At 42.4% G+C, this 12,763-nt stretch overlaps 1 protein-coding gene across 4 annotated transcripts in view; it reads left to right on the top strand.

The window, feature by feature from the left end:
- The window catches only part of otud7b (OTU deubiquitinase 7B), a 41,200-nt gene extending 29,843 nt beyond the window's left edge, over nt 1-11,357 (top strand). For 2 of the 4 annotated variants that reach the window (XM_028581621.1, XM_028581623.1), the window contains exons 5-12: nt 405-506; nt 914-1,041; nt 2,722-2,828; nt 3,227-3,354; nt 4,015-4,164; nt 5,146-5,263; nt 8,087-8,165; nt 9,182-11,357. In XM_028581621.1, coding sequence (XP_028437422.1) covers nt 405-506; nt 914-1,041; nt 2,722-2,828; nt 3,227-3,354; nt 4,015-4,164; nt 5,146-5,263; nt 8,087-8,165; nt 9,182-10,672 — 2,303 coding nt within the window. In that variant the 3' untranslated portion in view covers nt 10,673-11,357. The remainder of the gene's footprint in view (nt 1-404; nt 507-913; nt 1,042-2,721; nt 2,829-3,226; nt 3,355-4,014; nt 4,165-5,145; nt 5,264-8,086; nt 8,166-9,181) is intronic. The other 2 variants (XM_028581622.1, XM_028581624.1) reach the window with 1 other exon arrangement.
- The last annotated feature ends 1,406 nt before the right edge of the window (nt 11,358-12,763 follow it).

The following is a 12,763-nucleotide window of genomic DNA, read 5'->3' on the forward strand; positions in this document are numbered from 1 at the left end:
AAGAGCTGATATTTTTTTTTTTATGACATCCTATGCCTTCTCTGTAGATGCAGAGCTACTACACTGAAAGGTTTACAGTGGATTCCCATTAATGATGGCTGAATTTGATTCAGCTGCTTTGGTTTCAGGGTCCGGATATGATGTGCTTGCTGGCTCACTGTGGAACTGAGCCATTGTTATTTGTCACTCCTCCAAGTGAAATGTCTGCCGTGATAAAGGCCTTTTATGTTGTGAAAGTGTTTGCACATTGCCAACATGGAAATCCAGTTTTGCTACAATGTGATTATCTTCAAAACATCCTTAGTTTTCCCATTTGTGAAGTACTACAGCAATTGTTTTGAACTAAAACTTTGCCATATTTGTATTAAAAACAGCTGAGTGAAGTTTTTCTTATTTGCCTTCAGGGCGACTGAACTGGTGGACGAAAGTGGTTTCAAACTGTCAGAATCTGCTGCCTCTTGCAACAAGCGGAGACGGAAATTGCCTGTTACATGCCGCTTCGCTTGGTGAGTATCACAGACCTTTCAAACAAGACCCCGATACCATGCAGGTTCACACTCCATTAGCATTTATTGAGAGAGCTTCATTGTTGGTTTAAGCACTAATTGCATTTTACAATGTTGCAGTGCATATTTACTTAGCCTTTGTGGCCCACTTAGGAGCCCTAGCACAGGAAATTAATAGTGTCCTAACTAATGTGCAGGCATTGTTCAAGCCCTTGTTGTGCTCCTGGGTAGTAGATATACAAGTAATATTCATGTTCTTAACCTGTTCTTTTAAAAAAGATACTCATAGTTTAAAAAAAAAGAAAACGACAACAAACTCAGCTTTTCATTCACTGGTTTACAGTTAATTTATTTATTTTGATCTGAATGAAAGAATTTGTGTCTTTTAAACACGTTTTCTAATGCAGGTATGTGGGGTTTTCACGACCGGGACCTGATGCTACGGAAATCCCTGTATGCGCTGATGGATCACGGGCTGGAGAGAGAGGCACTGAAGCGCAGGTGGAGGTGGCAGCAGACCCAGCAGAACAAAGAGGTCTGTTATACAGGCTGCACGTTTCTCTATGTCATTTTTGTAACTCTGTGATGACTGTATGAGGGGAGTGGTAGTCTAAAGCACGGAGAAGCTTGTGAATCAAATAGGGAAAGAATAAACAGGGACAATGGACAAGTCAAAGCCTTGACATGCTTCTTATACCAGCGTGTCTGCCCACAGCTGCCCACACATCTGCAATGTCAAATGCACACGGCTCACTTATTAGTTTTCTGTGTTTCAGGCAAATCCAGTCATATGTTTTCTATTGAGGTGTTATTTAAAGGTGGTGTTGTAGTGTTGTACTGGACTATATTATGTTGAGAGGTGTTTCTAATTTGTTTGTCCTCTCTATTTACATACATTAATAAATATTAGAAACACCTTTCAATGTAATGCAGTCCCGTACAACACCACAGCTAACTATGACCCCAATGCTAAAACATTTAATTGAATTAACACCTAACCCTAACACCTCCATGACAGTGTAAAAAACAAAACTGAACATTATAAAAACAGACTGTATGGCAGAACAGTTTGGATTGCATTAGATTGTACATTTGTATCTAATAAAGTGGCCACTAAATGTGTGTACAGGTACTACAACTGCTGCAACAACAAAACATTTAAAAGTTTGCACTACAGGTTTGGCAGGATTTAAATATCCAAATCATTTCAATATAGTTAGCACTGATTTCCTTCTCTTGTTAAACTTCCTCATTAAAGGGGTAATGTTAGTTCACTGTTGCTTTTTTTCTAATTTGTCATGGGGCATTTATTTGTCTTTAACAGTTGATTTTCACTTTTTGTCACGTTGTGCAGCCTTGACAACCTTATGACTTATAACCTTATCAAATACAAACAGTGGTTTTAAGATAGTTTTATCTGCAAGTGCTGGTACCTCCACCTGCTATTGATACTCTATCAATACCCCAGAAAGGGAGTGTTTGAGTTGTGTGTGCACTGCACTTTGCTTCCAACACTCTACAAATGCAAAAAGAGGATCTTTTAGAGCCTTTTTTTAACAGAACACAGTGACTCTTCCCCATGAAAGCAAGTGTAGCAGCACACTGAGTATGTTTCCCAAGTGGTTGCAGGCAATGTGCAGACACCCACAGAGGAGATGCCACACGAATGACTGTCTTTCAGTTCAGCCATTCTTCAACAACTACCACAGAGGTGTCCTTAAGCAGATCACTTCAACCAAAATTGCTCCAGCGGAGCTGCACAGTGGCCAGCGGTAGAGGACTGTGGCTGCACTGGGATGCTTTCTTGTCTTATTGTAATGTGTAGGTGAATAGGGACATTGAATCTGAGGATAAAAAATATTATTGAGCTGTTTCCTTCTTCATATATGGAGGTTAAAACATTATATTGATGAGGGTTCCGTTGCTACTGTGATACCGACACAGGGTTTGTAAAGGCACTAGTTACATTTCTTTCCTCAATTGTCAGTATGTAACCTTGTGGGAAGACGCCATAACGTCAGTGCATGCTTTTGTGACATTTGACACTCCCTCTCTAAATGGCAAGTGTGTGTGTGTGTGTGTGTGTGTGTGTGTGTGTGTGTGTGTGTGTGTGTGTGTGTGTGTGTGTGTGTGTGTGTGTGTGTGTGTGTGTGTGTGTGTGTGTGTGTGTGTGTGTGTGTGTGTGTGTGTGTGTGTGTCCTTCCTTTCTCCTCAGTCCGGTCTGGTGTACACGGAGGAGGAGTGGCAGAAAGAGTGGAATGAACTGTTGAAGCTCGCCTCCAGTGAGCCGAGAATACACTACAGCACCAACGGCACCAACGGGTAAGGTCTGGTTGGACAATGCAGGGACTGTTAACCCAACGCACACTTAGTCACACTCATGTTTTTATTCATGAACTAACAACTGCGCTCACAGTCGGAACTGAGTGACTGGCCCTCCTTTTAGTCAATCTGTTATTTATTGTAACAGGCATAAGTTCAAAGGGTTAGATATACTGACAAAGCTCCACAATACAAACTCTTAGTTAATGTGGTTTCACCTTCATATGTTTATGAATGTGGGCCACCAAAAAATCAACAATTAACTTTTTTGTTTTGTTTTTATTACTCATAATAAATCCATTACAGTTCCAAACATCAAAACTTTCATTATCTCTGGTTTTGCAACATTATAAACAATTGTGTCTGTTAACCAAAGGCCGTGTTGTTGTTGTCTTCAGGGCGGAGTCCTCAGATGAACCAGTGTACGAGAGTTTAGAGGAGTTTCACGTCTTTGTCTTGGCCCACGTCCTCAGGAGACCCATAGTGGTGGTGGCTGACACCATGCTGAGGGACTCGGGAGGAGAGGGTAAATATGCCCGAAGCCTCACATTGCAAATGCATTATGTTCTGAATTTCATAATATTTTTTGTAATTTCATCATATAACTCATCCTTTTTGTTTCTCATATAAATTAGATTTGTCACATACATAATTTACACTACACTTGGCAGAAAATCACTAGAAAATTTGGAAGAAAACATTTTTGACTAAGTTGTCAGAGACTAATGACTTGCATGAGTTGTCCTAATGAAGTAAACACCACCAATCTGGTATCTCAAGCAAGGCAAAACAAACAATAGAAACTACTGCCAAATACTGTGATCCATTTCTGTCGCATAAAACAAATGTGCATACACATATAACATTTTCTTAAAATAAAAAACAACTGGAGCTGAAGCAACAGCCATCATAGTTTTGTTAATTGTAATAGCTGTTAATTTGCTTTGCACTGTAAGATACTTTAATGAGGTGATAACAGTGTTTATATGAAATTAATGAAACACTGGTAATTGGCTGAACCTCAAAAGTAGATATAAATTAACCTTGAAGTGAAATACTGGTTTAATTCATGGATAGAGGTGAATGCCCATTTTTGGCTCAAATACTCCTATTGCGCTGTATTGCCGGGAAACAGTGCTGAGATCGCCTTTTTTAGATGTTTAATGGCCTTGTTACTCTTCCCTAGCCTTTGCTCCCATCCCGTTCGGAGGCATCTACCTACCACTGGAAGTGCCAGCTGCCAAGTGCCATCGCTCTCCCCTGGTCCTGGCTTACGACCAGGCGCACTTTTCTGCCCTGGTCTCCATGGAGCAGAGGGACAGCTCCAAAGAGCAAGGTAATGCTCTGCATCATTATTCATCTTAATATCATCTGAGTATTCTATTTATTTATTTACTTATTTAGCAGCATCCTAGTAAGCAGTTGACATTTTAAAATCATCGTCATGGGTTTTACACTTTTACATAAATTACTCCTAAGAAAAGTTGCTGAAAAATAAAAGCCCTCGTATAGTTTACATATATGAATGTGTGCAAGGTTTAGAACTAGTTTTCTGACAAAACATTAACTAGGACCCACTTTGCAGCGTAGTGCCTTTGCTTGATGGGTCAGTCTTTTTTTAATATTGACCTTGGTGGTTTATTTAAAGTGCTCATATTATGCTTTTTGGCTTTTTCCCTTTCCTCTATTGTGATATATATCTTTTTTCAAAGGGACTTACCATCTCCAACAGAAAACACTGTGTTTTTTCCAAATTTTCCAAAAACGGTGTTTTTGGAAAATTAAACCCTGTAAACCTATTTTGATATAACCTTTAAATACAATTATGAACCTGAAAATGAGCATAATATGAGCACGTTAAGAATGGTAACTAATGGCCATTGGGCTTTTGAGTATATCCAGAAATCTCTCTAGCTCGACACCAAACAAACAAATGGCTGCCTTTCTGTGTTAAAGTTGACTGATATTTTGCAGATTTGTAGTTTAAAAAAATACTTTCTTGTGATCTAATATACTGCAAATGACTATGTCGATTGAAATGCTGTTTTTCACCTTTTAGAAGAGTAGAATTTTGTGCTCACACTGAAGTTTGTGCACAAATTACAAGTTTATCTTGCAAGACATTGCCCAGACATTGAATTGTTTACCAGTCTAAAAATATCTGATTGGACCATCCAAAGACAATATTGGTCAGACGCTGCAGGCTAAATGTTAAAATAGAAAAGTGAAACAATTGATTGCACTCAGAAGTATTTCTGTCTGCTGCATTCTAATGTTTGATCTTTTTTCTAAGAATACTTTCCCCAATCTCTATCAGCAGTTGTGATCCCTCTCACTGACTCCGAGCACAAAATGCTGCCTCTGCACTTTGCTGTGGACCCTGGGAAAGATTGGGAGTGGGGCAAGGATGACACAGACAACGTGATGCTGGCAAGGTATGGTCTCCTAAAAACAATTCTTAGTTATGTTTGTCATGTCAAATATATTCATATTAAAGTGCTTTTCACAAATGGATTTGTCAGATGTGCTGTTAAGGGTCACAAATGATACAGATTAAAAACGAGAATGGCGCATGTTCACTTGCATATGTACTCCCTTATGGACACCTGTCCCTTTAGCACTGAGTGTCAGTGTCTAGGGATTGACCCCTGACTCCAGATAAGTCACACTCAGTGCCAGTGACAATCAGATTAGCTCTAAATACCTTCTATGAATGGAACCGGGGAAGGAGCGCCAAAATAGCAGCTCGGTAAAAATAACTTTCCACCTTATTTACTTTAGCTGATGACACTGTGGTTGTCTTATTCAGATGAAATGGTGGACAAAGATAATATAACACAAGTGGTTGATAATTAGAGCTATGCCGAATACCATTTTTACCACATTTTTACCAAATACCACATAGCGCTGCATAAATTTGCCAGCAGCTAGCAACTTAATGACCAAACACCACAGTTAATTTCAGCCTGCGTGCCTGTTTAAAAAAAAAACTAAAAACAAATATTTGAATCCAAAAATTGAAAATCAAATACCTACCCATCGAACGAATATTCGGATCTAGCCGTACTGATAATATTGCTTGGAAAAGGTAATTGAGTTAAAAGGCTAGTGCAGAACAAGAATCCACAACAGCAAGATGCTTTTAGTGCATTTGCTATTTACTGTACTATTCAGAGCCAAATTACCAGTTGTTGTTAAGCAGCTGCACGCAAATCATTCAGTTTTATTATCGGTCTACATTGAAGAAGATTACCTACATTTTATGGTATATCAAGTTAGCAAACTTTAACATTATCCCAGCAAACAGCTTAATTTATTTATAACGGAATAAACCTCTGTATATACAGTGGGGGAAATAAGTATTTGACCCCTTGCTGATTTTGCAGGTTTGCCCACTTACAAAGAATGCAAAAATCTACAATTTTAATCATATGTACATTCTAACAGTGAAAGACAGAATCCCAAAGAAAATTCCAGAAAATCACATCATATGAATTTATTAAAATTGATAACCATCTGATGAGGAAAAACAAGTATTTGACCCCCTGGACAAACAGCATGTTAATATTTTGTAGAAAAGCCATTATTGGCCAGCACAGATGTCAAACGGTTTTTATAGTTGGTGACAAGGTTTGTGCACATTTTGGCAGGGATGTTGGCCCGCTCCTCCCTGCAGACAGCCTCCAAATCATTCAGGTTCCGAGGTTGTCGCCTGGCAACTCGAATTTTAAGCTCCCTCCAAAGATTTTCAATCGGATTCAGGTCTGGAGACTGGCTAGGCCACTCCAGAACCTTGATGTGCTTCTTCTTCAGCCACTGTTTTGTTGCTTTGGCGGTGTGCTTAGGGTCGTTGTCGTGCTGAAACACCCATTCTCGACCCATCTTCAGCTCTCTCACTGAGGGAAGGAGATGTCGGTCCAGAATTCCACGATACATGGCCCCGTCCATCCTCCCCTCAATACGATGGAGTTGTCCCCGCCCCTTGGCTGAAAAGCACCCCCAAAGCATGATGTTGCCACCACCATGCTTGACGGTGGGGATGGTGTTCTTTGGGTTGTACTCGGTGTTCTTTGCCCTCCAAACACGACGAGTTGAGTTGAGGCCAAAAAGTTCTATTTTGGTCTCATCTGACCACATCACCTTCTTCCAGGCCTCTTCTGAGTCGTCCAGGTGGTGAATGGCGAACTTCATGCGGGCCTGTACATGTTTCTTCTTGAGCAGGGGACCTTGCGCGGCGCTGCAGGATTTCAATCCATGACGGCGTAGTGTGTTACCAACCGTTTCTTTTGTAACTGTGGTCCCAGCTGCCTTCAGTTGATTCATCAGTTCCCCCTTGTGGTTTTGGGATGATTCCTCACTGTTCGCATGATCAGGGACACCCCACGAGGCAAGATCTTGTGTGGAGGCCCAGACCGAGGGAGGTTGGCGGTGGTGTGGTGCTTCTTCCATTTCCTGATAACTGCACCGACAGTTGATCTTTTCTCTCCAAGTTGCTTTCCGATTCTCTTGTAGCCCATCCCAGCCTTGTGCAGATCAACAATCTTGTCCCTGATGTCCGAGAAAGCTCTTTGGTCTTGCCCATGGTGGTGATGTTGGATGCTGGTTGTTTGGGTGTTGACAGGTGTCTTTTATACAGGTAACGAGGTGAGGCAGGTGTATTTGATGTAGATAATTGGTTCGGATTGGGGCTGTGTCTTAAAGAAAGACTAACTGGCTTGTAGGAGCCAGAATACTTGCTGTTTGTCCAGGGGGTCAAATACTTGTTTTTCCTCATCAGATGGTTATCAATTTTAATAAATTCATATGATGTGATTTTCTGGAATTTTCTTTGAGATTCTGTCTTTCACTATTAGAATGTACATATGATTAAAATTGTAGATTTTTGCATTCTTTGTAAGTGGGCAAACCTGCAAAATCAGCAAGGGGTCAAATACTTATTTCCCCCACTGTACTGTAGGCATACACACTGTTATTTCTCGTTCTAAAGCTGCATTGATTTCTTGAATTATGTATCTTTTTGCTGGCTACCTCTGCATGTTCTTTTGGATCTATTTTCCTCTATTATTAACCTCTGGTATCATCCAGCGCCTGACTGTTGTCCAATACTGGTTAATATCAACTTCCTAAACAACAGTAATTGCATTTCCATAAATACAACACTGGAGCTCTGGCAGAAAGTGTTGGTCTTCTCACTGAGTTTTGACTTGTTTCTCTCTCTCTCTCTCTATCTTCTCTTCCCCCCCTCCCCTTTTTCCCAGTGTGGCTTTATCTTTGGAGGCCAAGCTCCAGATGTTACACAGCTACATGACAGTCACCTGGCTGCCCCTGCCCTGTGAGGTAAATATGAAAGTCCACACATACATCCTGAGTCATGTTTGCTCCTCTACAGCAGGGACGTTTAGAAAGCCAGCTCAGACAACAGGATTCATCATAACATTTATTGGACGGCCTGGTTTTGCCTAAACTGCTTTTGCAATGACAAACACCATAAATGAGTGACACAAAAGATAAGTGAATCATTTTTAACTAACCACAAAAGCTGGTAGAGGATTCCCCAGACTCGTTCAGTATTTTACCAGCCAAATTGAGTTTTGAAATAACAAAGAAACCCCAATTCTAAATCTAATTATCAGACAGATGCCAAAGCAGTTGGTAGTCATGGTAGTCATTTCCCACACTCATTATAAACAAGGGAAATATTTTTTCCCTTTTCCATCAGACCAGCTGTCCCCTGACTGCTGTACAAAGTGTATGTGAAAACAAGCTACACTGGGCCATTCAGGTCATAAAGTCACGCCATGCAAACACTGACAAAGCTCCTCTTGTGTGCCACATGCTAACAAGTTAATAGCAGTTTCATGGTTAAGCTGCAGGGACTGGTGGAAACCATGTATTACATTATAATTCAAGGGGATTGTTCTGATAAAAAATGCTACCAGAGGATAGCTGTGTGATGCTCATTATTGCTGAAAGGTAGGACATTCTGTAACTGCTTCTTGGTTGAGATCAGCGTCATCATGTAGGTCATGCCTTTTCTAAATAAAGCATTGTTTATTGTAGAGCTTCCTTAACATGCTTGTAGATATGAAAAGGCATTTGGAAACTGAGTCATTTGTATATTGCATTGGTCTGCAACAAAACCGCTATATGAATCACTCTTTTCACTTCCTTTTTTCCCCCTGTACCTGAGGGTTATGTGCCTGTACTGCTAGAGTTTAGCCCTGAATGTGACTCTCTTTTTTCCCCCATTTCTTGTGAATATTTCCATTGTCATATTGTCAGCGGATTAGGGCCTGATGTGCATTTTTCTTCACTACTTTTTTCACTAGCTTGTGTTTCTGCTTTCCTTGCAGCAAGCCCCTCTGGCCCAGCCCGAGTCTCCCACAGCATCAGCAGGAGAGGATGCCCGAACGCCTCCTGACTCAGGAGAGTCAGATAAGGAGTCAGTCAGCAGCAGCTCCAATGGCAACGGAGAAACAACCACAGGATCAACGGTCAATGGAGGAGGGTCCTTGGCCAAGAACAGCTCCTCTTCCTCATCTAGTTCCTCTAGCAGTGGCTCAGCGGGGGCAGGGACAGGAACAGCAGGGAAGGACAAAACCAAGAAGGAGAAGGACAAGGATAAAGACAAGAAGAGGGCAGACTCTGTGGCCAATAAGCTTGGCAGTTTTGGCAAAAGCCTGGGCAGCAAGCTGAAGAAGAACGTGGGCGGACTGATGACAGGAAAGAATGCTGGAGCAGGAGGTGCCAAGCAGGAGGGTGTGGAGAAGAAGAAGGGCTCGTTTAGGGGGAGGAAGGGCAGCAAGGATAGCTCGCCTTCAGCCCACGCCTCAGAGGATTCTGGGAAAGGCTCCCCCTCCTCAGGTAGTGAGCGTCTCAATGGAACAGGGAGCAGTATGAGCAGCAGTGGTGGGAGCAGTACTGAGAGCGATAACTACAAGTACAGTGCTGATGTCAAGGTGAGCCTGGGCATCCTGCGAGCCGCCATGCAAGGCGAGAGGAAATTAATCTTTGCCAGCCTTTTGACCACCAGCAACCGGCAGCCCTTCCAGGAGGAGATGATCCAGCGGTACCTTGCCGATGCAGAGGAGCGCTTTCGGGCCGAGCAAGAACAACAGCGGCGTGATGCAGAGAGGAAGGGCGTCACCAATGGCATCCAGCCACCTAAGAAAGAGACAGTTGTCGGTACAGAGCTAACCTACCGGCCTTATGAGGCCAAAGAGGAGCTGTCGGAGAACTTGTCACCTTCCTTTAACCAACTCAAGCCCTCTCTTTTGAGCCCCTCTATGTACTCTGGTGTTGTGCCCATCCCCCGGCCCTCCTTCATAGACCAGACTCCTGCTTCAGCACCCCTTACCCAGCACCTTCATATGCACGGCTACATGGATACTCGGCGCCAGCTAGCTGGTGGCTCCCCGGCAACCTCCTACTCCGGCCTGCCATCTTACGCCACCCTTCCCCGGCACTGCCCTACAACGCAGGGTCCCTCCCATCCCCATTACAATAACTCACAAGGCCCCGCCTCCCTGAGTCCCTCTCGCCTCGCGCCCTCGTATCCCCCTGAGTTTGACCCACCAGACTACCCTGGGTCTGAACCCGCTGGTGGGAGTTACACCAACGGCTTCCGGGACATGCGCTCCAACTTAGACTCTCGGAGTGGGCAACCCCCGGTCAGACACTACTCACTGGGCAGTGCCGGTGGTTTGGCCAGCCTGCAGTCCACCCGCTGTCGGACACCTACCTGCACCTACTACGGACACCCCGAAACAGGCAACTACTGCTCCTACTGCTACCGGGAAGAGCTGAAGAAGAGAGAGCCAGAACCAGCCATCCACAGGTTCTAAATGGACCTTTGCTATGGCTTGAATTTGATGAGTGGCCTTTTTCTAAAAAAAATATAACGGCTGGGGCGGATCAGCCTCTGAATGGACAAAAGAAAGGCACAACCAGCTCCCTTCCTTTTTATTTTTTTTTAGCACTTCCTGTTGGAATAGACGACCTCAGAAAGTGGCAGAGAGTCAACACTGTGGCTGCCCGATCCGTACCAGAAACCTGATTTGTTCTAAGCATGTGCGAAGATGGTTGAGGTTAGGCATTGACTTTGAATGGTTAGGGTCAGGATTTGATTTTGTTTATTCTGCACAATTAAATCAAGACAACAGTAACACAAGAAAATACAGTAATATAAAATAAAGATTGTGCAGGTGAGATTAAGAAACCCCCGAGGGGCTTATAGAAGGAATCTCACCCAAGGAAGAGAAGGAAAAAGTATATAATGAGCAATTACAAGAGTTCTAAACATGAACGCATGTAAGCACTGAATAACAAAAAAAACATAGGACCTGAAAATCTGGTTTCCGGTACGGCTCGGGTAGTGACAGACATGACTATGAATAAGCAGGCTGGTTTCAGGCTGCTGGGGTCACATGTTAGACCATAGAATACACTAACTGCACTTCTGTTACATTTTGCTGTGGCTCTTATGCAGGTGTGTGTGTGTGTGTGTGTGTGTGTGTGTGTGTGTGTGTGTGTGTGTGTGTGTGTGTGTGTGTGTGTGTGTGTGTGTGTGTGTGTGTGTGTGTGTGTGTGTGTGTGTGTGTGTGTGTGTGTGTGTGTTGCAGGCTCTCCTCCTTTTTATCAGTTTAACGCCTTGCTACTGTCTCCTCCTAGTGGAGAGAATGTATATGGCAGGCGCCATACATAACACTCATCAACACGTATATACAGTACCGGCACGCATATACACTAAGTTAGATTCACACTACTACATACACAGACATGCAAGCACAAACAGAAAAGGCACGAGTGTCTCCACTACATTTGTGGTCTGTGATACATTTGGATTGGTTAATTAAGGGATGTTTGAGCATTTTGAAGTCACATCCGGTTAGGGTGATTTCAGTGTTACTGTTACTCGATGCTTGCGTCATATGTACCTCGAAACAGCAGAATTAATCCTTATCGGTCACCATTTGCATAATGCAAAAATAATTTACCGTGCAATGCAAATGATTAAGCGTACTGTAGGCTGCTGTGGTGCTAATGCTCTCAGAATGTAAACACATAAATGTCCATGCATTAGAGACAACTGCTCTGCGCTGTTAGGCTTTTGGCAAAACACAATTTATACATCTATAAATTGGATCATAAAGATGTCAACATTTTAAAGATTAAATGCAATTGGCCGCATTGTTAACCAGGCATTGTTGAACAAAGGTGACATAGCAACATAGCACTACGGTAAGATACTGTTCCCAGAGTCTGATCCAGAGTATTAAATGTGTTTGTTGCAGTGTTTCTCTTTCATGGTTGGGCTTCCTCTTTCTGTAACAATGGTCGGTGTTGAGGCATTTTATTATTGGCATCGGCATGCAATACTTCACACTACAAAGTCAAAATGTCACATCCAGCACAACAGTTTTTGGAGATGCCCGTCAAATGCGTAACATGCTGTAAAGTTAAATGATTAAAATGTGAATAAACACATTTTTTGATTTCAGAGAAGTAAAGCAAATACACCATTTGTTATTAAACAAATGACAAACTTGCTATAAGTCAGCGAGGATGTCTGCAGTTGTGACAATTGTCTCCAATTTCTGTTTGCATGATGCAAATGTTGATACCCAATAACATTCACATTGTATAGAAACAATTCTGGTCACAAGTTTTGAAATGACAAACCCTCTGTGCTCTGGTGGTTGAGAAATGTTAAAAAAAAAGAAGAGGTCATACATTCATGTCATCCTCACTCATAGGACATGATAATGCTAATTGGTTTGGTTGCCCACTGCAAATTCTGAAGTTCTACGGTTTCTTTTTACTGGCATTCGTCCCGCCAAATCCAGCTGCATATTCTCTTGTTGCACAAATTCAAGCACTTTCCTGATGTCCGTAGATACAAAACGTTTTTACTGTTTTTGAAGTGGCCTGACTGT

The sequence above is a fragment of the Perca flavescens genome, chromosome 6, assembly GCF_004354835.1.
Source record: "Perca flavescens isolate YP-PL-M2 chromosome 6, PFLA_1.0, whole genome shotgun sequence".
NCBI lineage: Eukaryota > Metazoa > Chordata > Actinopteri > Perciformes > Percidae > Perca > Perca flavescens.